Source organism: Lissotriton vulgaris, chromosome 10 (genome assembly GCF_964263255.1).
Source record: "Lissotriton vulgaris chromosome 10, aLisVul1.2, whole genome shotgun sequence".
Lineage (NCBI taxonomy): Eukaryota > Metazoa > Chordata > Amphibia > Caudata > Salamandridae > Lissotriton > Lissotriton vulgaris.
Window position 1 is genome coordinate 126,557,854 of NC_141698.1, and position 27,420 is coordinate 126,585,273.

Below are 27,420 nucleotides of genomic sequence, written 5' to 3' on the forward strand. Positions count from 1 at the left end.
TGACCTAAAGGAGTTGTGGCTAGGGAGGATGCTATTGCCAAGTTAGAGATTGCATACTCCGAAGAGCATTAACAATACGAGTGAAATAATATGCGTCAAAGAAAATATCAAATACAATTACACAATAAAACGAATTGCACTTTTAAATACAAGAAGAGACGTAACAAAAATGAAAAATGTCTGCAAGGAGTAGTGGAACAATTTATAAGTAAATTTAAATGTAAGGGTGTTTAGTTCGACCTGTTTTAGGGTCTGCTCTCCTGGCTGGAAGTACATGCTAGGTAAACTGCAGAAATCATCCGGATTAGAGGCATTTTTGAGCAGGAAGGGCACAGTGTGGCTCAATGGTTAGAGCGGCAGACCCTGATGCAGAGGTCTGGCCCGGGACCAGGGTTCAATTCCCCGCCTCGGCGGGTCTTGGGCTCAAATTTCCCAGGACCTGACAATTCTCGCCTCGGTGCCTATTCCCATCATGGAGTCCCACTCTGCAACTCTGGGCAATAGCTTGCTTAATCTCCACGACGGCCCCTCGCAGTGGGATGCCTGGCTTTCACGTTGTGGATGCCCAGTAATGGGTTATCTCACAGGGGAATACCAGGACGGGTTCCCTAAGCAAGCGCTTAGATACCCCCGGGTGATACAGCGCTATATAAGTGCATGACATTTACATTTACCCTGTCCCTGTATAGCATAGTTAGGGTTGGGTGGCCAGAAGCCCTACTCCAATTCCAAACTGACACTTTCATAGCACTCAGAGAGAAGAATTCTGACACATATTTATTGGGATCCCCATCCCTGCCTCCTCTCAATTGGCACAAGGGAGGTGGGTGGTTAGAAAATAGAAGAAGGGGATACCATTGTCTCATTAACCTTTTAATCAAAGCCAAATATATCTTCATAATATAGAGCCTGTACAAGGGGCACAACTCAGCCACCCTCATTGAAGCCGACATACGTTAGTGGTCTAAACAAAATGCTTAGTTCCACCTAATTAAAATGATAAACCCTTGATAGTAAAATTGGCAGAAGACTTCTCTGTTGGATTTGCTGAACCAGGAGAGGGCATTTACACCATGGCATTTGCTACTTTCTACCCCCTTTCTAGTGGATGTCTACAGCATTGCCTTGATTTCTAATCACCCATATACAGATGAAATCTAAAAGGGTTTGTGTTTACATGCTGGGGATTAACAGTCCTGCGGTGCTAACACCCACTAGTAACCTCCTGTTAGAGCTTTTAGAAGTTATTGAATAGCAGAGGGGATTTTCTTCAGATAATAATTAAGTAGCTGTTCAGGTCGAGGCATTTTTGAGAGCTTCTCATAATTCTACTTCAGCAATTTAGAAGCTATACCATATGGTGTATTTTATTATTCGTTTAACAAAAACTGAGTTTTTCTTACTTAACTTCAAAGCCCTGATAAAGCTGAAGGTCCTGCAAAACACTTCCTGGATGTCAATGAGAAATGTGAACTTTGTAAGATTTTCCTTTGTCATCGTCTATCAATGGAGGAAAAAAACAGCAGAAAAAGTGGATCATGAGTCTTCTTACACAAAAAGGATCTTTAACCCGTTTTCTTTCTCTTTCCAAACATAGGTTTGGTTATATGAATTTGTTCCTGTTGAAAATGCCCCTTTCTAGGGTGCTTTCCTTGACTTTTTGCTTTTCTCCTTCCTACACAGATCTGGACGTTAGCCTTAGGACTTTGATCACATTTGACACTGCCATTCAGTGCCAAAGCGCTGTGCTGGTCATAGACATACTGGTGATTGATTTATACCTGATTAGCTGATTCGAGTTAGCTGTAAGTCCCTTGTCAAGAGGTAAGACATATACAGAGGGCTTGTATCTCAAAAGCTATTCTGTGGGCCTGCAGCACTGATTGTGCATCCACGGAGGTAGCTCATCGATTGGGCCACAGATTTGCCCTGGTGGGACCCGGGTAGACAGGCTACTGTTACTCAGCTTGGCTCTTAAAAAGCTACATGCCAAGGTTCTGCATGTCTCTTGCTATATCAGAGATCTCCTTGGTGACAGGGTGCAGTGTTGTGAAGAGGTAGGGCATGCACATAGCATGCAAGGGTCATGAATGTCACCGGGTGGTGTGTTCGGTACAACCGGGTCTGCTTCTCGCAGTGGATTAGCATGGGGGAATGTAGGGAATGGCTATTGAGTAACATTTCCGACGGGCAGAATAGTAGCAGCATAGTGTCTGGTATCAATGAGTTCGTAATGGCGAATCCTCACCGGTAGTGCGAGTAGATTCAACATTACGATGGTGGAAATGTCACTTTGTGAAAGTGGGCATTTCGATGCTCGGGCTCTGTGTGCCTGTCGACCTGTCTCCAATTCATATCTGAGTGCTAGGGAGACAGCTACATCTGTGCATTCCTGATAGAAGGCCATAAACTGGGGGATCAAGGGAAACTGTGGACCTCTGCGTCGGAGGGGCTTCTCTGGGATGGTTACATGAGGTAGAATTGGCACCTGCATTCCAAGAGGTATGATCTTGGCCCCACCAAAGATAGTGATCAAACCTCCCGGGGTAGGGTGGCAGACAGGAAACAAATTAGAGAGGGCCTTTGCATTTCTAAGGTGCCCTTTTGAAGTGATCGAATCTTCAAAGGCCAATGTGGGTATAACTACCGGGGCTCTGGCCTCCGAAAGTAGAGATGCTTTTGGGTTTGGAACTATACTACGCTAGTTTGCCACTCGGACATCGACATGAGGAACCATTAGGGCAGGAGGGACTGCAACTGGACTATCCGCAGACTTGCAGTGGCCTGGAACTTGTCGTGCTCCAGGAAGGGGAATATCACTTCGTGGATTTTGCCTGGACGTTGCTGGCCTGCAGCTAAGTGCCATCTATTGTGGCCTGGGTCCCCCAGTTGGCTCCTGTCCATGAGATCCCAGAGACACAGAGGATCTCACCGTTTCCACAGATCGTAAGGACCGTACAGGGTGCGGCGGAAACGGGTTGAAGTGATCGTTGGTTGGGACAGGACTGTTCTGACGTACATTATCATCACACTGTGTAGAGGAGTGAGAGAGCGCAATTTGAATAAAACGTATATCCGAGTCATATTTAGAAGTATATTGTATAAACGTAGGAATGAAATGTATATCGAACGTGAAGTTGACGCTTATAGCATAAAGTTAACAGACGTAACCAAAGGAATATAGGAAATGTAACTGTATTCACTTTAGAATGTATTAGATTTAGAAGGCCCGTATTCATAGTGGGCTAATGTAGAAATGCTCACGAACAGAAGAACGTGCAAAGTAGAATTCATGTACGTGTGTAATTTTAAATGCAGAAACGGCGAGAAATGTAACATGGAGAAATGTGCAGAGAGCATACACATAACGATGTAACAAATGAGAATATAAAATTATATTCTACGTAATTGTATTCTATGTAAATGTATTCACATATAAGCAAGGGATTTGCTAAATGCGATCGTATATAAATGTATGTTAAAGGTTATACTGTGTAGAAGAAGTTTGTAGGAATGTTAGAAGAGTTTTAGGTCATTTGTGATTATAACCTGACAGACCAAGGGTTCGCAGGAGTGTAGTCTGCTGTTGGTAATTTAGTGGGCTCACAGGAGTCGTGAATAGCCTTCACTTGAAGGTGCGAGCCGAAGAGTCTAGTTCTTGTTAGATTTAAGGTGACAAATGTCGGACGAAGTTTATTGCCTAAACATGAGAGGAGACGATTGGAATTTGAGTCTTGTTTTGGAATGACCATTCACAGGACCAAATGAGGTTAAAAGTACAGCCGTAAAGAATAAAAGTTCTGATAAGTTGATAGATTTTACTCCGAAAATGTCAGAGGTAAAGTTGAATGAAGTCACCAGCAAGAAGACGAAGATGGCGTCTAAGGAGAAAGGTCAACTTAACGGACGGCGAAGAGACGAAGCCATGGAAAGAGCTAGAAGATGACCTCACGGGGAAAGTCCGTGGTGGGCGTCGAAGGGGCGTTCCACCCACACTGTGATTGTGTATTTTAGGGACAGCACCCCGGGGAGAAGAGAGAGCGAAGGCGCAGATGGCCTGAGAGTTAGGAGCGAGCGCTGAGAGAGATCAGAGCGCAAGGGAGCAGTAGGCCGAGGACCCTTAGAAGAGCGGATGGGTAGGCAGAGAGGGTACTGCTTCTTAAACTTAAGTTACCTTTAGAGGCTAAGAGAGTTTGAACTTCTTAGGGAGTCAAACTGCTGACACCTTTTTTAGGTTTCTAGAAACTTGCGAAGTAGGGATGTCACCTAGTATAGAGTAGGGACAGATTTAACTTGATTATTTTTCTCTTTCTGTAGATGACGCAGAAGAACCACTTCATATCGATGCTTTTTAATTTGCTGATTTTGGAACTGACTTTAATTGTATTCGTTTGTAGACTGAGGTTCTTTAGGGAATATATGTTCCTATTGGTTCCTGTATATTTGATGAATTTGATCCTGAGAGGATTGTATATGCAACTTTTCTTAATTTTATATTAAACCTTTTAAACTTTATCAGTTGTAAGTGGTTCTTCAGAGTGGCGTCAGTTAATGGGGTTTATCTAACCTATGCAGGGGTTTGTCTTTTACTCAATGACAGATAAAGATCGATCCAAAATTGTCGAATGAGATAAGTTATCAAATTGATCATAAAAGATATTGAAATCTCATTCCCCGCAGTTGGTAGCAGAGAAAGATGGTTTTCTTCTTGAGGAAGACAACCTAGGTCAGGTTTAGTTTACCCCAAGGTCCCTAGTCATCGACGACCAGAAGAAGAATCCCTGCCGAAGACGGTGCTGACGGTGCGTCGAGAGAAAAGCAGCAGAATCGGTCGAGAGTGAGTATAAGGGTCATGCGTTGTAAGATTGCGGTGTTTTATGTTGTTCCTGTGTTGTAATGTCAAGCGGAGTTGAATGCCTGTAGTGTGATTGAGGGAAGGTTGTGAGCGCGCGCAACCGGATAAAATCTTATGTCCAGAGAGGGCTTAAGTGGTTCGGGTGTATCGAACACCCAGAGTAATTTGTCTACCATTTAAAGGGGGTCATGAGGTACCATTGATCGCCCGCAGACCGATGATAGGGGGAGCGTTTGAGTGAGTGTATGAGTAAACGCATGCTGGTCGTACGTTTACTGTGTGTAAGTAACCTATCAGTTGAGGTGAGCGTCTGACCGTAAGAGGAAGACGTTTCGCCAGTTGAGGTGACAATTACAGTTAGACTGTGGCCGTACAGTCAGAGAAAAGTGATCGCTTGGACGGAAGTAGTCATTTTTCGGCGTATGAATGAAACGCATGCAAGACCGCGAGACGAGTTGAGAAACGAAGGAAACTGCTGCAGAGGGGACGAGTGACGTCAGCGTAGAGTCGCGCTGAGATTGGTCGGTTAGCGTAGAACAGCGTTGGGATAGGCTGATTAGCGAGAGTCGCACAGGGATTGGTGATTTGTCATCGGGACGTAAACAAAGGAGAGAATTAATAAGAGAAAATCGTAGATTATCAAAAATGAAGTGCTTTAAGGGTTTAAGAAAAATCTTTAGGAGGAATAGAAGAAACTTATATGCTGGAGAAGAAGCTCCACCAGGAGGCACCCCAGCTTATCGTATGGCAGTAAATGTCGGCTTACACTCGATATTATGGATTTCCGAGTGGAATAGGCTAACGGAAGGGGAAAAGGAGCTGACGTTTCCGAGATTCGGAACATTTAAGCTAGACGTGTTGAACCAACTGAAAGCGGTAATGCTTGCAACAAGACCTCTACCGAGGCCAACACAATTCGAAGCACTTAGTGCATGGTTTAGAGCAGCTCACGAGAAGAGTTTAAAGAGACGTCAAGAAAGAGTAAGACGATCAGTAAAGGCAGTACAGGATGCCAAATGGGATGAAGAAGCTAAGAAGTGGAGAGTGCAAAAGATAGAAGCAGACAAACTGTTCACCATGATAGAAGCCACGGGAGAAAAGAAACCTCTAGAGGAGGAAGATGAGGAAAGCGAGACGGAGGAGGATCTGATAGAGAGGCTATTAACAGATAGACCACCTCCGTACAACAGCGAAACCGCAAGTCCCATACTACAGCAAGGGGACGGAGCTAGATGGGGGGGAATATAAATCGATCCCAGTAACAGAGTGGGACTCCAACAAGAGTGAGGAAATACCCCAAGCTAGTTCCGAACAGAGAGTAGTGGGAAGATTTGTGGTCCAGAAGGTGCCAGAGACGCAATGTGCAAGGTCGTACCAAATGCCAGACGCTCTACAAGTACCTGTTACCATAGGCCCTATAGTGTCAATCTACAACCCAGAGGGGGTCCAGCAGGAGGAACAGGCACGATGGGACAGGGAAAGGGCAGAGATGGAGAATAGGAATAACACGATGAATTCTCAGAGGCAGATACTAGCACCAGTGAGTCGGAGTACCCCATTAGATTCCGCAACGGGTCCCTGGATAGAACAAGGGGGTCAAAGAGGATCAATGGATTTGAGGGGACCAAAACCGAAATCCTATAAGGAATTAAGGGAATATCTGAAAGAATGGGATACTGCCGAAGAGGCTCGGAATCAAAGTTTAGAAACAGGAGCAGAGTGGAGAGACCAGGATAACAAGATCCTCTCTCATTGTGGAGCTGGCGAAAGCAGCCCGGAGTGGGAGAGAGGGAGTCAAGGAAGCAGGGGAGATACTTGCCCTACTACTAGTGGCAATCGGCAAATGTGTAACGACAGGAGTGCAGGGTGTGGGGAAGTGCCTCGCGTCACTTTTAGTGAGGGAGAACGAAGGACGCAGGAATACCGAAACACTTTCAGATGCACACACCATACTCCGGATGAAAATGTGCAACATTGGAATCACGGGAACATGGAGGGTCGTGAAACGTCTCGACATGCCTCCGGTGATTACGGACGGAATCACGGGAACATGGAGAGCCGCGAAGGGTCTCGCCATGCGTCCGGTGAACAAGAACGAAGTCACGAGAATATAGGGAGTCGCGAAACGTCTCGCCATACATCCGGTGATCACGAACGAGATCGCGGGAGCATGGAGAGCCATGAAGGTCCTTATCGCTTGTTGAGTGATACCAGACAGCAAGCGAGTTACAGTGGTTTAGAACAGCACGGAAGATCTTATCTCGTATCTGGAGAGACCGAGTCAAAAAGACGGAATGTAGGGTTGAGGGATGGAGCATTGTTCCACCACACCCCAAGGGAAGATGGAAAGGCTTGGGATCTAGAGAGGTGGGAACAAAGAGATGGAAGAAAAATTCCTCATAACTCACCTGTGCTTAGGCGTAGGGCGCATAGTGGAGGTGAGAGGGATGTAAGAGAACAACCTAGGACTGACGTACTGAGAGCTGAAATAAAAGCAAGACGCATAGATGTAATGAGTTTAAAATCAGACTTGGATGAAATAATTGACGGCACAGTGGCAATTGAGAGGTTAGAGCTGTACGCACCAGATGAGATTCTGTTTTTGTCTAAAGACGTTACTCGGAGAGCGAGAGCAGCTCATGAAAAGTTATCTGAATTGGCAGAAAAGTACATGATAGACATATCACGAACTAAGGCTTTACAGGCCAACCATAGGCTGAATTGCACGGATCAAGATTTAGATGAGCGCAGAACGATTGGGCTAAGAGTACACATAAGGGAATTGGTCATGTGTATTAGAATATGGAGAGATCTGGATAGATGGGAGGAAAGATGGTCCAAGAAGGGATCTGTCAGACGGAGTACACTTGTAAAGTCTCAGGATACAGACTTAATGCGAATGGAAGCTTTCCCTTTGCGAGAAATCGCGAACGGAAACTACGTGCATGTACCATGGAGTAGGGGGGATTTAGCGGCATTCACTAATTCCTTCCCGAAGCTCCGAGAAAATCCCGTAGAGTGGTACAAGCAGGTAGAGAGATTCGTGAAGATCTCTAAGGTACTGTGGATTGATTTGAACACATTGTTCGATATCGTAGTACCCGGAGATTTGTGGACGGCATGTAAACTTAGTATTGAATGGCCCGCTTGCGAGCCTCCGAGGGATACACAGACAGGCGGTCCATCAGACAGAGTCATGGAAAAAATACGAAAGAGTAATAACATGGCTAAAAGAGAAAGTGCCGGTGCAAGACATAGACTGGGTTAAGATAGATCGAACAACTCAGGAGCCTAAAGAGACAGTTCACGAGTTTTATGAGAGGTTATTGAAAGCATTTAAACAGTACAGTGGGTTAGACGTAATGGATCCAAAAGACATAGGACAGTTTGTGTCGAAGTTTGTTCTCGGATTGAGACCAGACATAAGCCTGATGATTCAACAGCATTTAATTTGCTGGCAGAACAAACCTTTAGATGAGATTCTGAGGTATGCAAGGTACTGTAGCGATGAGATAGATTCGAAGGCAAAGAAGCTCAAGGAAAAGCTGATGTTGGTACAGATGCAATCAGCTGGAAAGGGTGGACAGCGACAGCAGGGAACAGGAACGCCAGCAAAGAAACAGAATAATCAGAGCAGAGATGAGGAAGAAAGACCGAGACCGAGAATGGATATCGCAACACTGAAAAGGACAACCAGGTGTCATCAGTGTAACGAGGTGGGACATTGGAGACGCGAGTGTCCTTATAATGTTGAAATAGGAGAATTAGAACCGGAGGAGGAAGAGGTACAGAATAACGTGGTTAAGGGAGCAACAGTCCCGAAGGGAAAGTTTATCAAAGGGGGGACTCAGACTCGTCGAGCCCCGTTTCCTCAACCGCCTCGCATTGCAAATGGAGGGAAAACCTATAGACAAATGCCATTGTTCGTAGGAGGAGAAGAATGCTACTACGTTGATCCTCTTACAGGGCAACGAGTAAATAGGGAAGAAGACTGTACTTTAGGAGCAGCCCTGGAAGTAGATCAGAGAGGACCATACGTAGAGGCTGAAGTAGCCGGATGTCCTACGACCTTTTTGGTGGATACGGGAGCCACTAGATCCACGTTGAGATCAGCGGTAGTCCCAGGTCTGCCAATATCAGGAGAGATGATTCAGGTGGTAGGAGTCGCAAACAAGAGGATGACGAATCCTCTGACAGAACCAGTGTCAGTGAAGATAGGGAATTACAGTGACGAACATCAGTTTGTGATCTGTGATTCTAGCCCGGTGTGCTTGTTAGGAAGAGATCTGTTGTGTAAACTGAATTGCACAATACATTGCACACCTGAAGGAGTAGAAGTGCAGACCAATGATGAAGATGCCGATTTTAAAGTTGTAAACTCGCAGGAATGCGTGGAACTATATCCTACCTTAACAGTGGAGGAACTTCCACAGGACTTGAGGGAGAAAGTGTCAGCTGAGGTGTGGGATTTTACTGGAGAAGAAATAGGATTAATCAAGGGAGTAGAACCAGTAAAGATCATGGTAAGACCCAATGCCGAGTACCCAAGAACACCACAATACAAGTTGACACCGGAGACGATTGCAGGAATAAAGCCTGTGATTGAATCCATGATTAAACAGGGAATACTGAAGGAGATCGTGGGTAGTCCATGTAACTCCCCGATTATGGGTTTACAGAAGCCTAGTGGAAAATACAGAATAGTGCAAGATCTTCGAAAGATTAATAATATTGTTGTCTCATGTTGTCCAGTGGTACCGAATCCATCAGTGAGATTGTTTCAGATACCGTTCCAAGCTGAATGGTTCACCGTGATAGATTTGTGCCAGGCTTTCTTTTCGATTCCTTTAGATGAAGAGAGCCAGTATCTTTTCGCTTTTAAGCTGGAAGATCGCGTTTTAACATGGTGTCGTATCCCTCAGGGGTATACAGAAAGCCCATCGATTTTTAACCAGCTATTAAAGAGAAATCTTGAAAGTCTAGTACTGCCCAAGAACTCAGTTCTAGTCCAGTACATAGATGACCTCCTAGTTGCGTCAGAAACAGAGGAAGCTTGCAGAGTAGACACCATCACCTTGTTAAATCACTTGGCCGAGAACGGGCATAAGGTGTCTCCAAGTAAATTGCAATATTGTCTTACCGAAGTGCAATACTTGGGCCACAGGATTGAAAAGGGGAAACGGAAGGTGTCTCCAGACAGAATAGAGGCGATTATGAAAATGAACACGCCTACAACACAAAGAGAGGTCAGGATGTTTCTAGGCATGGTCGGTTATTGTCGACAGTGGATAGCCAACTTCTCACTGAAGGCAAAGCCGTTATTACAGCTGACGCACAAAGGAGTGAGTGATCCGGTACCATGGGACAAAGATTGTTTGATGGCGTTTTTGCAGCTGAGGGAGGACTTATGTCGCGCCCCGGCTTTAGGAATGCCGGATTACACAAAACCATTTTTGCTTTACTGCTGCGAAAGAGAGGGATGCGCTTTAGCAGTTTTGGCCCAGATTCATGGAGATGCGCGTAGGCCAGTAGCGTATTTTTCGGCTACATTAGATCCAGTAGCCGCAGCGTTGCCCGGATGTCTCAAATCCGTTGCTGCAACGGGTGTCAGCATTGAAAGATCTGAAAGTGTGGTAATGGGACATCAGTTAGTGGTGTACGTACTGCATTCTGTGGAATTGTTAATGACCAGGACTAAGACTCAGCATCTGACGAATAGCAGGCTCACACGCTACGAGCAAGTCATACTGGCTGCCGAGAATGTGACCCTAAAAAGATGCTCCGTCTTGAATCCTGCAACTTTGATGCCACTTCCAAATGAGGTGGATGATGAAATTTGTACAGATCATGATTGCCTTGATGTGACTGAACTATGCACCAAACCGAGACCCGATATCGTAGATGAGCCATTGACTGACCCTGATGAAATTTTCTTTGTTGATGGTTCATGCGTAAGAGACGATATTGGTCAGCTGAGAGCAGCTTATGCAGTTTGTACAATTACCAGAGTTGTAGAAGCCGCTTGCCTGGAAGGAGTACACTCCGCTCAGGTAGCTGAAATTATTGCTTTGACGCGTGCCTGTTTAGCAGGTAACAAAATTCGAGTCACCATACACACCGATAGCCAGTATGGTTTCGGGGTAGTTCACGATTACGGGCAGTTATGGTCTCAAAGAGGTTACATGACCTCCTCGGGTTCTCCCATTAGGAATGGAGAATTCGTGAGATTATTGTTAGAGGCATTGCAAGGCCCGACAGCTATTGCAGTAGTCAAATGTGCTGCGCATACAAAAGGTATAGACTTTGTATCACAAGGCAACCGCTATGCGGATGAAGTAGCGCGTTACTGCGCAGAGCAAGGATATTCTCACACTGATGTGAAAGTGGGGGGAACTCAAGAAAGAACCGAATTGACAATGTTGTTAGACACTGTAGATACGTGGGATGAGCTAAGGAGTGTTCAGGAGAATGCACCAGAAGATGAGAAAAAGGGCTGGGAAACAGCTGGGTGTATAAAAAGCGAGATGACTTTTTGGATCTCTGCCGATGGGAGAGCAGTCTTACCAAATGAACTTGTTAGTCCAATGGCAAGGAAATTGCATGGATCAGCACACATAGGTAGAGATGCCATGGTGAGAGTATTCAGACAAACGTGGTTTAATCCTAAGTTTAGAGTAGCGGCAGAAGCAGTATGTCAGCGATGTGCGATCTGTCAGCAACTAAACGTGGGAAAGAGAACACCAGTTACATTGAGTCACATTGGGAGGTCTGGGGGGCCTTTCAATAGAATGCAGCTTGATTTTATAGAAATGCCTAAATGCAACAAACTCAGAGATGTTTTAGTGATTGTCTGTATATTTTCTAGATGGGTTGAAGCTTACCCTACACGTAGATGTGATACACTTACAGTAGCAAAACTGTTACTTAGAGAGTTAATACCGAGGTTTGGGGTGCCATCCTCTTTGGAATCGGACAGAGGAACTCATTTCAACAGCGAAATAGTGAAGAGGTTGTGCTCATCTTTGAGTATCGATCAGAAGCTCCATTGCAGTTATCGACCAGAAGCTTCAGGGATTGTAGAGCAAATCAACAGCACAATTAAGTCCAGACTTGCTAAAGTTTGTTCATCAACATCCCTGAGTTGGCCAGACGCACTACCAGTGGTTCTTATGAGCATACGTAGCACACCAGATAGAAAAACAGGTCTCTCTCCACATGAGGTGCTAATGGGGAGAGCTATGAGATTGCCATCGGTTCCGACTGCAGCGTTATTGAACATCACAGACGACTTGATCTTGGACTACTGCAAGGGACTATCTGATGCCATGAATTCTGTGTCCCTCCAGGTCCAGGCTGCAGAGGTTCCATCAGCACAAGACTTGTGCCATGATCTGAGTCCGGGGGACTGGGTTTTGGTGAAAAAGCATGTCAGGAAGAACTGCTTAGACGTGCGTTGGCGAGGACCATTTCAAGTCATACTTGTTACGAACACTGCAGTGAAGTGTGGAGGCCTGCCAAATTGGATACACGCTTCACACACTCGAAGAGTGCCAAAACCTCTAGAAGAAACAGCTCCTCTCTCGGATGAGAATCCAGAGGAAAACGGAGAAGCCATAGAGGGGGAAAGCCAAGCTGTAGAGGTGATTGAAGAGGCTGAGACTGTGTCAGAACAGGTCGACGAAGGTCAGGACACCAGTGAGACCGAAGTCGCCTCAGGAGAAGAAAGTAATTGGGAAATTGAATCAGATACTGAACAAGCTGAGAGTGACCAAGAGACAAGTCCCAGAACAAGGAGCAGGAGGACAAGGAGTGACGAAGCCAGTTGGCCAGAGAGAAGAAGGAGGCCAAGCTTAAAGGCACAACCGGAGAAAACTCTTGTCCCAATCTCTGAAGAGTCAGATCAAGAAGACGAAACTACAGACTCAGGCACTGAGAGTCCAAGAAGATCGAGAAGGGTACGTGTGCCCTGCAGAAGGTACGCCACCCCAGAGTGGACTTATCTAGCAGATGTCTTGGGGACAGAAATCTGGGAGAGTGAAGGAAGTGAAAGTAATCGATCACGATCCATTTGTGGCAGTGGAAATATGGATGTTGACTCCTGGACTCGAGACTGAGGGATTACTGACTTTCACACTTCCCATACCCCCATACTTGAGTCAGATTAAAGATTTAGTGTTAAACAGATTACAGTTTCCAACATTTGGTCATCAAATTCCGGAAGAAGAAGAAAAAGTTATTCGTTTTGAACTATTGGAACTTGTTGTGAAAGCTGCAGGTACGAGAATAATTGTTGATGTATAAAGACTTTGTATATAAATTATTTATTTTATTTATTTATTTAGCAACTTGTATAGCGCCTGGTGACCCGAAGGCATCCCCGCGCTGTTAAGATTAAGTCCTACTGAGGGGGGGAAGGGTGGAGGGCTTATTTAAATTATAAAGAAGAAGATAACCTAGCGCCGAGTGGAAAGAAGAATAAAATTAGGGATTACATTTAGAGGACGGAGAAGGGTTAGGGTTGTCTGTTGTTAAAAATAAAGAGACATTGTTGCGAAAAAGAGACTTTGGTGATAGAGAGCACTTTACAAACTGAGAAGAAAACAAAGCAAACTAAAGATTGGAAAGGAGAACTTTTTTCGCAAAAGAAAGAGCTACACTGTTTGACAACATGGAGACCGGCAACCCAAACAGAAAAGCTAGATGTATAATAGGTACACTTATAGCAGTGGTAATATTTCTCATAATTACAGTAGTGACAATATCATACATAATAGGACATGAAACTGATAAAGAAATAGCAGATGTTAAGCCTGTAACGACTTTGAAACCTGCTCTTGATGGGAAGAAGCAGGAGAGCAATGTTATCCGTGAAAAGGCGTTATTGGCAGATGAAGCTCGTAGGTTACACGTAGACGAGTCACAGGGAAACTTTAGGTCAAATGCATATGCTAAACTGTTATACGAATATATCGATGCCATGGAGGCCAAAGATTGCTACGTTTGTATGCAAATGCCGGCTTCTGTAGATGAGGGCATCCGATATCATCATCTCCCACTGACTTATGGGATAACATGTAGTTTACTGCTTAGTATATTTTATGGTAGAGAAGGATTTGAGTACTACTTTTCAAATTATGATTCGGTACTGCCTGAAGTTCCGAATTATAAGCAAATGAATAAGTGGGACTATTACAAAAAGGAGGATAGACTAGCCAAATTCTTCCTTCCTTGGAATACACTAGATACATCATACGCACGCAGAAATAATTTGACTTGCAAGGTGTCAGAGATAGAGAAAAAGTTTATAGGACAAGTAGATGACCGATACAGAAGGCAGAAGATTCTAAAAATGTCAGGACAGTGGAAAACTGATTGGACAGAAGAAGAGAAGGCACATAAAAAGAAAGGGAGCAATGGTCCAATAGCATTGGATAGAACGCAGAAAGGAAAGTTATGTTTAACTCGAAGCAAGACATATTATGAGAGTGTATTTGTAGGTGAAGTTAATTGCGAACATGCTTTTCGATTAGAGTACTACACGAAGGATTTCATGAAAGAGATGCAAGTGATTCCTAATGTATATTTTGTATGTGGAAGAAATGCCTATGTAAAACTGCCTGACAATTGGTATGGTTTGTGTTACTTGGCAATTGTCTTCCCCAAAATGTACCATGCAAAGGATTTAGCGATCATAGAAGGAAAGGCTTCGACAAGAATGAAAAGGGAAGTAGGAGATGCAGAAGTAGTAGGAGACGTATTTGGAGCGATGTTTCCTATGTTAGGTTTAATACTTAACGATGTTAAGATCAGGAGACTAGCTACAGTCGTAGATAGATTGTCTGCAAGTACTGCAAGGTCATTAATGTTAATAAAAGGTGAGATGCAATCGATTAGAGCAATGGTTCTTCAGAATCGACTTGCTCTTGATGTGCTATTAGCAAAAGAAGGCGGAGTTTGCAAGGCTTTGAAGGTCCAGGAATGTTGTACTTATATTCCTGATAATTCAAAACCACTTGAGAAGGTCATAAGAAACATTACACAGATTCATCAAGAAATCGAAGATTTGACAAAAATAAATGTTTGGGAAAAAGTAGGTAATGGAGTAGGAAAGGTTGGAAGTTGGTTTACCAACCTTGGTAAAAGTATAGTATGGTACATATTAAAACCTGTATTAATAGTATTAATTTGTATAATCACATTGTTAGGATTAGTAAAACTATATAAATGGTATAGGACGAACCGGTTACAAAGATCTGTGAGAGAACAAGAAAGGAGATTAGCTGCCTTACAAGATCAACAGTATAAAAGCTTGAGAGCACTTGAAATGATGAAAAGAGGGAATGATGTAACTAGTTCTATTTAAAGGTGATATTCAAATTGCATTTAGTGATGACTCCTAAAAGTCATCAAAGGGGGGAACTGAGAGAGCGCAATTTGAATAAAACGTATATCCGAGTCATATTTAGAAGTATATTGTATAAACGTAGGAATGAAATGTATATCGAACGTGAAGTTGACGCTTATAGCATAAAGTTAACAGACGTAACCAAAGGAATATAGGAAATGTAACTGTATTCACTTTAGAATGTATTAGATTTAGAAGGCCCGTATTCATAGTGGGCTAATGTAGAAATGCTCACGAACAGAAGAACGTGCAAAGTAGAATTCATGTACGTGTGTAATTTTAAATGCAGAAACGGCGAGAAATGTAACATGGAGAAATGTGCAGAGAGCATACACATAACGATGTAACAAATGAGAATATAAAATTATATTCTACGTAATTGTATTCTATGTAAATGTATTCACATATAAGCAAGGGATTTGCTAAATGCGATCGTATATAAATGTATGTTAAAGGTTATACTGTGTAGAAGAAGTTTGTAGGAATGTTAGAAGAGTTTTAGGTCATTTGTGATTATAACCTGACAGACCAAGGGTTCGCAGGAGTGTAGTCTGCTGTTGGTAATTTAGTGGGCTCACAGGAGTCGTGAATAGCCTTCACTTGAAGGTGCGAGCCGAAGAGTCTAGTTCTTGTTAGATTTAAGGTGACAAATGTCGGACGAAGTTTATTGCCTAAACATGAGAGGAGACGATTGGAATTTGAGTCTTGTTTTGGAATGACCATTCACAGGACCAAATGAGGTTAAAAGTACAGCCGTAAAGAATAAAAGTTCTGATAAGTTGATAGATTTTACTCCGAAAATGTCAGAGGTAAAGTTGAATGAAGTCACCAGCAAGAAGACGAAGATGGCGTCTAAGGAGAAAGGTCAACTTAACGGACGGCGAAGAGACGAAGCCATGGAAAGAGCTAGAAGATGACCTCACGGGGAAAGTCCGTGGTGGGCGTCGAAGGGGCGTTCCACCCACACTGTGATTGTGTATTTTAGGGACAGCACCCCGGGGAGAAGAGAGAGCGAAGGCGCAGATGGCCTGAGAGTTAGGAGCGAGCGCTGAGAGAGATCAGAGCGCAAGGGAGCAGTAGGCCGAGGACCCTTAGAAGAGCGGATGGGTAGGCAGAGAGGGTACTGCTTCTTAAACTTAAGTTACCTTTAGAGGCTAAGAGAGTTTGAACTTCTTAGGGAGTCAAACTGCTGACACCTTTTTTAGGTTTCTAGAAACTTGCGAAGTAGGGATGTCACCTAGTATAGAGTAGGGACAGATTTAACTTGATTATTTTTCTCTTTCTGTAGATGACGCAGAAGAACCACTTCATATCGATGCTTTTTAATTTGCTGATTTTGGAACTGACTTTAATTGTATTCGTTTGTAGACTGAGGTTCTTTAGGGAATATATGTTCCTATTGGTTCCTGTATATTTGATGAATTTGATCCTGAGAGGATTGTATATGCAACTTTTCTTAATTTTATATTAAACCTTTTAAACTTTATCAGTTGTAAGTGGTTCTTCAGAGTGGCGTCAGTTAATGGGGTTTATCTAACCTATGCAGGGGTTTGTCTTTTACTCAATGACAGATAAAGATCGATCCAAAATTGTCGAATGAGATAAGTCATCAAATTGATCATAAAAGATATTGAAATCTCATTCCCCGCAGGAGTGTGCTCGTAAAGAACAGCAGCCACCTGAGGTGCTTGGAAGTGAGAAGTTCAAAGAGTGCAGAGGAAGCTTGCAGAATCCGAGGGACCCCGTGCTTGAAACTATCGGGACCTGTGCTAGCTTACACTCTGGAGTGTGTGGTGTGGGCCTGAGCCAGGAGCTGAGACTATCTTCAACCTCCAGATCGGAGGACAACAGTGCCTGACATTGCGGTCTCTGTCCGAGGTCGCTGGCCTCTCCCTGGACCAATGCCACAAGGTACTTTATTGGGGAGAACATTGTGACAAGGCCCGAGGTGTTTTGAATGAGTTGTGGGCGCCTACAGCTGACTGTCGAGCTATAGCTGTTCACACTTCCACTTGAGGGCAAAACATTCCTCCAGATTTGGAAGAATGTCAGCATCCTGGGTCACAACCTTTTGTTTACCGGTGGGGAGGGGGGTAGCGATCCTGCACTTGTTTATATGCCATCGGGTGCATGTAGGTCTAAAACGGATATACAAAATTAGGTAAATGTTTCTTTCCGTGTTAGGTGGTTCCAACTGTCTAGTCAATGGGGCGCCAGTAGGGGCAACGTGTATCGTTGGCTGGTGTCGTTGAGTGTCTGAGTGTCTGGGTCACGTGGCGCGGTGGCATAGTAAAAGACCTGTGACTGATTGACCTTTCAGCTAATCAGAAAGTTCGACAATTACATATAACTGTAAAATGTATATAGTTTTGAATTCAATGGGGGAAGTTTGACAATTGGAAATAACTGTCAAGTGAATATAAAATGTATATCTTGTTTTGATTTCAGTGTGTGTGTAATAAAAAGATAAGTGTTTTATACATACGGTGTAGAGTCTTTTTGTGGCGTATGCAGTGAGTTGCGAGGGTGGTGTTCCAATACTTTACACTTGGGCTCGGAGGATATGCCTGACTGCTTGGTGCCAAGCAACCCAAGGGTGAGCACAGGTTATCGGACACGTGTATCGTGCTCATCCTATTTGGAACTGTGGATTCTAACGGGCTTCAATGAGTCCCAACCAGCCCGAATCTGCTGGGTCTAACAGCTCCTATACATGTACTGCATGAAATTATAATTGGATTGTTTGCTTCCAACTGCTCGTCAAGGCATATTTAATGAAACCGGGATATGAAAATTTAATGTTAGTGTCTTCAAGAGCCTCTGCAAATGATCTTCCGCCTTAATGAAGAAAAAAGGTGATTCCAAGCACTTCATATGATATTCAGCATTCCCAATTTATCATATTTCAGTCTGCAAGAAGCTTAGGTGATACAGGGTGATTGGTCAATGATTGCATGAGAATTCAGTCAAAAGCCAAAGCTCATAATACAACTGCTTAGTCAATTTGTAGTGCATTATCCAGCAAATCATATGATCACTGTTCGCATCTGTCAAATATATTGGACTTATGAATTTGTAATTTTTTAATTCAATAACAGTGAAAATACTTTTGTAAAAATTAGACAACTAAGAGCTCTATTTTTCAGAGTTCGCAGAAAGGAAAGAGATTATTCACGTAAAACTAAACAATACACAGTTATCTGATACAGTGCCCTACCTGTCCTTCCACAATCCACTTGGAGATAGACGTCTTTCCATCATAACCAGGTCTGAACTGAAGGGTAGCAGACCGTGGGCTGATGTTCGATATTACCAGATTGGATGGGGAGCCCGGAAGTTCTAGAGAAAACAAGAAAGGGGCACTTAATCTTGCCAGGACAGGAGCATATTTTAGTGTTTTTGATCAAGGCTATTTAGAGTTTGGAACATCTCCTATTAAACATATTATGTGAATGATGCATCCCATTGTCTTGCAATTCATTTTGCACATTTTATTTTACTACTCCCACATAGTAAAAGGGGCAAAGACACTTTACTCTAGTCCATTTACTTGAATATTTTTATAGAGAACATAAGTAGACAAAACGTACTGTGAAACCAATGCAAATGTTACACAGTGCCTTTATTGCTTATGAAGCATTTCAAGTGTAATTGTGTACGTAACAAGAAAATCAGGTCAGCAAGGCCTATTGCTGCAGGTTACATAACAAATGATTGAAAAACTTTTGACACATACACAGATCCTTCTTTCATAGACAACAATGTATTTGCTCCCTTCCTTACTAAGTTAGCACAGCAAAGTATAATGCAAAATTAATTTACTATATAGTTTGCCCTTGTGCCCTTAGAGCAAATGCTGATGCTCCAATCTATATTACGCAAGTTACAAAACTGGTACAATATGTCTTCACTCTTCTCTGTGTCCCAAAGCAAAACTTTACATCGCATGGCCCATGGTAAGCATTTACCGTCTTAGTACGCATCTGCATTGTATATTTGCAAAAAGTATGAGCACAAGTTCCGCTCAACCCTTACTTTATTTTAAGACTGCGCTATGTACTTATTTCCTTCATGAGGTTTATGGGCATTCTGTTTCAATCCACTGACTGCTGAAAATACTTGTTATTAAAAAGAAAAGATTTGATCCATAATTTAATATTTTTATTTTCCTATTCTTATATTTTTATGTTTAGATTTGTCTGTGGTAGCCTATGGGGAGTCTTTCTTCCATTCTTTGAATATTGCATAGTCTTTTTTCAAATTTTTAGCACTTTCGATTTTTGTTTTTAATACCTTTTTTGACAATGAATTTAACTCCTGATTTACTACAACACAAACCAGTTATTCAAGCAATTGTTTGACCCTAATTATCTCCGAGTTGAGTTGAACTCGCACATCTACCAATTATGCTGCACGCGGATCTGGTCCACCTTTTTATCTCTCTGAAGGTGGCCTAAGGTTCCATGAGCCAGTGCATCCTTTGGGACTCAGACACACACACACTCTGTCATTTGATAATGAGTTGGAGTAATACTCTTGGTTCTATTAAGACTGGCACTTTGTTTTTAGCGCAGCCCTTCAGACACAGGCTCCCGCTGAGCTGATTTACTATGAATCTGCAGTACAACCCCTGAGATCTACCGATATTAACTGCCATCCGTGCACCAGAACACATCAGCTGGTTTTCAAGTGCACTATATTACTTTGTAATTATCCTCACCACCTTTTTTGTCTTTATAAAACTAGTGCATGTGTTTTTCATTCCTTCCTGAATTTTTATTCAATTATTTTTTTGACTATTAAATTGTGATTAGATCTTCACATTGAAAGAATATTTACACGCGTCAGGCCATTATTGTAACACAATTTTTTTAGGTTTCCTTTTATTCCTCTTTGTTCCTTCTCCAGATACCTCGAAACGACTTCCAGGCAGACTATTTATCAGCATGTCCCTATTGCAATGGAATTTTCCATCTTGTAACCTACTTTGTATATTTAAATTATAATTATATTTTTAATTTTTAAATTGAACTTTACATTAACTTTCCTATCAAGGTGTGATCCTTCTATGCAACAAGCACCTCCCTTTCCACAATCTCTTTTTCAAGACTCTATTTGTTTCTATATACATTTCTCTAAAAAAGAACAAAAAAAATCGCACTCCTACTGCGTTACGTATTTTTTTTTTCTGTGTCATTTCTAACATTGATGTTGCTTATGGTCAAATTTACTAGACTATAATCTGTCACCTAACAGTGCTATAACTTATACATGACTAAAAGGGAACGTCACTGAAACATTATCGATGTTTATGGTGCTTACGACACAGCACCAGGCATGCCTTCAAGAAGCCGCATGCCTGATGGTAGTGAAGTATGGGGAACAAACAATAAGCCGCAGTGAAGGGGAAGAGCTTATGGGAATTTAGTTTTCTGCTGGAAAGGAGCCGAGGTACTGGAGCAGGAATTGAGATTATTGATGGAGCTCCTAGACAGCTACTAACATTCAAAGTCATTTTCTTTCTGATGAGCAGATGGAATACCTACATCACAATGGTTGGATCCATGTCAACTTTATGGTCCACTATTAGCCATGATGACATAAATGGCTGCTTGACATAATAACCTTCTCCTTGACTAGATTATTTTTCCTTGAGTTTTTAGCAATTTCTGATGAGTGGAGTAATTTACCACTAACCACATTACATTTTACACAGCGGGCTAGGAAACTATCAACAACAAACTCAAACTCTTGGCACGCACCACTTTATTATCCATAGCTTTTACTAGCCAAGGCTGTCAGTGAAGCCTCGGCCAGATTTTAAGTGCTATTTTCAGGTTTTGTGTTAGCCAAGATCGTTAGATTTTTAGTAAAATTACATACACAATCTACTTACTTACAGAGGCTTTCAGCCAGCCCTCTTCACCCATCGGTTTGTTGCTGAGGCATTCACATTTGTATTCTGCCCAATACAGCAGGGGGCAATAGGTTAGCCTACTTCAGCCATTGGCTAACTTCACTGTGAGTGATGCCAATCTGCTCTTTCACAAGGAGAACACACGCAGAGTACTTCCTTTCAATGTCAGGGACTACTATGGCATTGTGTGCCATTTGAGACCCAAAAATGTTTTTCCTTTTTGTTTTTTTAGTATTGGTGAGGGCTTAGCAACCCCCACAACAATGCCTTAAAAAACCCAAAGCAAAATAAAAGAAGGATTGACAAAGCCTAACTCCTGGCATCTAATGCCAATATTTGTTAAAACTTTAGTCTCTAGATGCATGGAAAATTTGATGGGCAGAGCTCATGGTGTTGCTTCCATCATTTTTTTTTCTTCTTCGCGACGTGTTCCTATGGGCTCAATGGGGTCTTGAAGGCTTTAGATAACATGAGAATAATCTCTTATGGTGGGTAGGACATCACTGACACAGCTTAAGCTATACAGTATAGGCTTCCACTGCTGAAGGCCAAACACTAAAAGGAATAAAAAATGGGACTGAATCCCTGCTAAAAAACGGTCCAGAATCATGAGCTACAAGACACTCTCATAAAGAGAAAGCTAATGGCTGTTTGCATGGACTAGGAAAAACAGCAGGCTGGTTAGGATGTCCAGCAATCATGTACGCTAAGCAGTGAGGTAGAAGGCCCTCTGATTAGGGTACGCCACACCACCAGATTCAATCTGGCCTGGTTGATGAGCGGGTTTACCCCAAAACTGGTCCCAGGATGCTTGTTTCAGGTCCAGGGAGGACCTAGCCTGGCAGTTCAAGCTGGACTGTTCCCATGGGTAGCAAGGTCAAGACTGATTTGCATAGGGCTGGGTCTAAACTGGAATGGCTCGGCGTGCAAAAAACAATGGATTTAACCTAGATCTGTGACTGGGGGTGAATGTTGGATTAATTCAGCATTCCGCCCATCACCTGTTCTTTTTGCATAGGGTACATCTGGGCACATGCATCCCTTGCTTGCTATGTTCATACGTAGTTCCCAGCCACAGCAGAATGTGCAAAAACGTTCCAACTTTTAGGGAGCCATGATGCAAAAGTTCTTATGAAACCAGCAAAAGACAGTTTAACATTCAAGGTGGTGTAACATTGATAATTGCCACAAATGCCAATATTGCTCTCTTGACTTCTTCCTCCTTTTTATACCAAAGAAATCCCTGATGATGTCACAGCGGTACACAGGGGGTACCTCACGACAGCCGCCCTACGCTGCTTTCTTAGCTTATCTGCCCTAAAGGAGAGATCCTACCTCAGTCGATCAAAGTGGTGCTCAATGTCAATGCCCTTACGCGACTTGGCACCTCTTATAAGGCTGTCACTCCAGGTGCTAATACTGGATTTATTGATAGGGAAAATTCATTAGTGTAATTTGTTCAACACCACAAACAAATTAATTACACCCAGTGCAATCAGTTGCTTTCCTAGACTGGTGTTTTTTAATCACTGACCAGCGTTGGATTTGATATATCACCGGAGGATTAAAAGAAAGAAAAAGTCCTTGCGTACAGACCACTGAACACGGATATTGAGAGACAACGGAATGGAATGCCATGCAATCCGACAATTTTACTTTCAGATTAGTCATTTCCGTTTAATAAAAGGGCATCGGTCAGCAGATTTGCATTGCTATTCGCCACTTATTGCATAACGCGTGCACAATCACCTCATGGAGCCCTCTTTTTCATTGGCACCCTCGGGATAGGTCAGAGCTGAAGCTGAGCGAGCTGATATTTCATTTATAAATTCATAAACTGAATGAAATTAATTAAAAAAGGTCACAAGGACCGAAATTACTTAGAGCAGAAATGCAGCTATCTACTTTCAGCAAGCAGAGTTTCCCTCCCATGACAATATGGCGTCGAACTGTAGATGCCAGGCGCACAGTTATTTGAGAAACGGTCAGAGATGGGCTGGGTGTCTCATAAGGGCCATATTTATTTTGGGTCTTACCGGGTGGAACGCCGGAGGAAATAGTAGACGGGGTGACCATTCCACTTCCTTTAGACGTCACTGCGGCAACCTCGATGGTGTATGTAGTTAGAGCAGACAGCCCAGTAATTCGGTACTCGTGTGTTGTATTTATCAGGGTGTGTGTGACAAGAGAATCATTCTTGTTGTACACTTCCCACGAAATCTGATAACCTAAAAAAAAAAACAGAACAGTCAGGGTACATTAACCTACTGGAATCCCATTCCACTCTTAGGCTTAACAACTTAGGGCTCTATTACGATGTCGGGCGGACCGTCTCGGAAACGGGACAGACCGACCTCCAGTCGGCAGTCTTGACCGCCTCATTAGGATGAGACTGAACACTGTTCGGTCTCATTCCGACATTTCCCCTATAGGAGCATGTATTGAGGCCATAAACCGGCTGTAGTACATGCTCCCATAGGGAAATGGGAGGTGGTGTTAATCTCTGCACCCTGTGACAGGCATCTTGGGTGCAGGGATTAACAGGGGGGCACTATAGGTGCCCCCTCGGCCACCAACCGAAGGATCCCAAGGAAAGGGGTCCAGCTAGGGGCCCCCATACTCGCTCTCCGACAGGGTTTCCATGTCGGAAAACCCGGTATGGAAAGCCTGCGGGAGACAGAGTATCGTAATCACAAGGGAGAAAAGGCTGCCCTTTGGGATTACAGGCGTGCCTCCCACTGGCCGACGGGCTTCTTAAGCCTGTCGGAAGCCAGCCATAAAAACCGTCTGGTTTAGTTTCCGACCGCCAGCATTGTAATGTGGCGGTCGGAAATTAGACCGAGATGTGGCCCGGAAAGGCTCCGACCAATGGTCGGAGATTTTCCGGGCCGTTTACCAATCAGCCCCTCTATGTCTTTTCTGCATCTGCATCATCAACCAAACACACACTTGGACTTTCAGAATTCTTCATAGATTGTATTTTTTCCTATTCACAATACACAGAATGGTAAAATCAAAAGTTTGCTTTGATTTAAAAAAAAAAAAAAGATTTCAATATAAGCGAAAAGCTGTGCATGTTATCTGTAAATACCTACCGTACACAACAATTCGAAACAAATAATACAAATGTGTCATTGTGATTGAAAAGAGGAGCAGTGAGTGAGGGGAGGCCATTAAAAGACGACATATAATTACTTATAAGCAGAGAATGGACATAAGGATTTGTGCACAAGTCAAAATGCAAGATATCCGATTAAAAAGGCAACAACAGACTCTGGTATATAACATGGCAAAGTCTAACAAGCCTACCAACTGAATAAACTATCTGTCTAGATGGCTTCCACCGCCAAGAAGGATCTCAGTAGGAGCTAACTACTGCTCATGAGCCCCAGCGTTCTATGTGTGACCAACTGCTAAACTCTCAGACAACCAACCACACTAAGGGGCTGATTATGAGTTACTTGTCATATTCCAATCCGTGCGTACACTCTTGTTTACGCATGGGTCGGAATTACAAGTTCAAAGGCATTTAAAACATCATTATCAGAAGCGTTAAATAACTCAACCTTTGATAAATTTCGGAAAGTCAAACCTGCCAAAATTGAACAATGGAAAACATACAGTATTTATCGTATCTTGTGGATATTGATGCGTTTAACGCTAAAATTCGTAATTGGTATTTTTTAATGCACCCGATAAACAACATACCCATTGGTATCATTATTTATCAGGGGCGATAAATAACACCTTAGCTCGTAATCAGGCCTAAGTCTTAAATCATTCTATATCGGTTGACCAGAAATATCAAACCCCCTCTGAAGGTCGCTCTGAAGTGTCCAACCATGTGGAGTAAAAATCGATTAACCCCTCCCATGCTCATGACGGAGCCGCTCCGTCCTGAGCATCGGCTGACCTGTGCTCATGACGGAGCGGTTCCGTCATGGCCCTGCCGCCGCGCCTGCGCGGCACGTTCTTTTGAGCGGGCGGGGCCATGACGGAACCGCTCCGTCACGAGCACAGCTCAACCGCGGCTCGCATGCGCTCGCGGCTCCCCCCCCCCCTCTAGCGCTGTGGCGGAATTGCCGCCGCAGCGAAGGGGTTAAACCAGGTGATTCGGCTAGTAATTCTGCTATGCACAAAGTTGTGACTAACAACAGACTTACAAGTCTTATCAACAGAGCCCTATTTAGTGACTATATATGTTGCGGTATAACTCTAAATTGGGCGACGGGACATCCGCCAATTGTTGTCAGAAGGCACACATTGACCGAACTTGGAATAACACTTAAAGTCTCCTCGCTTGGCACGTACCGGTACCAGCCGAAATGTTATACTCTTTCATTCTACTGTATTATTCATGTGTACAACAGTTCCTTCGTTCTTCACAGAAGCAAGAGTGGCCTCTTTGATATGGTAACTTGAAGCAAGATAATGGTTCCACCCAAACCTCTCTTTGGAAGAATGGCACATAGCACAACAAGACAACAAAACTATCTATAACTGCTTGCAGGCTTTACAGATTTGTTTCCTCTTTCATTCAATGTATTATATCGTGTCCCATCTATTACCAAACTCAGGCAATGTTGGCAGATATGGAAAATGAAGTACTGGTAGGAAAAAGATGTATAGATGGGACAAATGTGGAGAACATGACCTAGATATGAACTTGAGTATCTTGGTTACATTGTCTGCTACTCAGCCTCTAAACCCCCCCCCCCCCCCCCCCCCAATGTCCTCCTATATTAGAAGCTGACAAGGGGACAGTCCCATTGAAAGGACTTCAGACTAATAACATGCGATTTAGGCAGATCATCATACCCATATCACTGCTTTGGGATGCTCATGAAAATTGATTTGAGTCCCTTTTACTGTGAACCGTTAAATACCCCTTAACTGTTTGATATCAAAATATACTGTGGGCTGGCTTTTCATTGTCTAGTTTGCTACTGTGAACTGCTTTAGCTGCTTGCAAATTTTCTAAAATTACAAATCGGTCGCTGGATAGGTGTTCGAGCACCCATGCCTGCAGAGGCAACAACATACAAAGATGTGGAGCTTTTCCCCAGGCATTTAAAGTCAAAGAACCGTGATCCACATTTGAACCAAGAATGTGTTCCTTCAAGGTGATGCAGCCTCCATGCCCAATGCAATTGATATTGGTGCCGCAATATCCTGCCGACAAGCATTTCGCCGCCTCCACAGCGAAAATAAACATGGCAGATATTGTTGCAGGGTGGAAAGAGGAAGTGCGAGGTATTGAGTGGCAACCCCCTAAATAAAAAACACAACACGAAGCAATCACCATGGGGTAGACATCCAGACCTAGAATGCAGCGGTGTTTGCCCCGCAGTGAAATAGACGTAAATATATTGATGTGACACCTGAGAAAGTTCTGCCCTGGGAACTCCTGCTTCTTCCCCAACTCCTTCCGACAGTCCAAACCACTAACTTGTGTCCTTGCAGATACTTTATCCTTCCCTGTGCCTTATTTTAGAATACTTCGACCATGTGGCTCTTATTTCTGTTTTCCCTCGCTTTCCACCTTCCTGTCTAAAATGTCTGCACTTTATCCAGATCCTTTTAGACATTTGTCCTGCTTGATCGACACGTTTCTCTGTCTCCCAGCTGCGTCTGCTATTTCAGCCTTCACCTTAAAGTCAAATGGCAGCTTGCATCCATCACGTCAAGGTCACTTTAAGCCTGATGGGTCACTCTCCAGGCAAGACTGTCTACAAAATTTGGTCACTTATGGCTTTTCTGATTTTTTTTGCAATGGTCTTTTTTTTACTTTAAGGCCAAATATAGCCTTTGGTTAGTGGAGCTGCAAAAAAGCAAGAGATAGAGATTTCTGATCGATGCCTGCATAGTGCAATGCAACATCACTGACAATAATCTGCTCTAAAGGCACAGCTATAGGCTGCTATTTCCAAGTTTTACATCATCAATAAAGGCTTAGTGCAGAAGACAACCTCAGTAGAATCAACTGTTTGTCTAGTAACACAGCCTTGTTCCCAAATTTAACATTTGTTTTTTGCTTTGGTTTACCGCTTGGGAGCTTCATTCTTTATAAAAAGAGGATATAAGTGATATTAAATATGCATTAGAAAATTGGAATGTTGAGTGCTCCATTGAAAACAATGGGAGTTCTCAGAGCTTCTAACGGCTGGTAGAAGCCTGGACAATCAACATTCCAATGTTTAACAAAGGCCCCACTGAACCTGGGGGGATTTCAACTCTTTGGGA

The 27,420-nt window shown here is 43.2% G+C and overlaps 1 protein-coding gene across 1 annotated transcript in view; it reads right to left on the reverse strand.

The window, feature by feature from the left end:
* SDK1 (sidekick cell adhesion molecule 1) overlaps positions 1–27,420 on the reverse strand; it is a 1,937,536-nt gene that overhangs the window by 374,534 nt on the left and 1,535,582 nt on the right. The window contains exons 21-22 of the mRNA XM_086940699.1: positions 23,214–23,405; positions 18,478–18,599 (exon numbers count right to left, since the gene is read on the reverse strand). Coding sequence (XP_086796825.1) covers positions 18,478–18,599; positions 23,214–23,405 — 314 coding nt within the window. The remainder of the gene's footprint in view (positions 1–18,477; positions 18,600–23,213; positions 23,406–27,420) is intronic.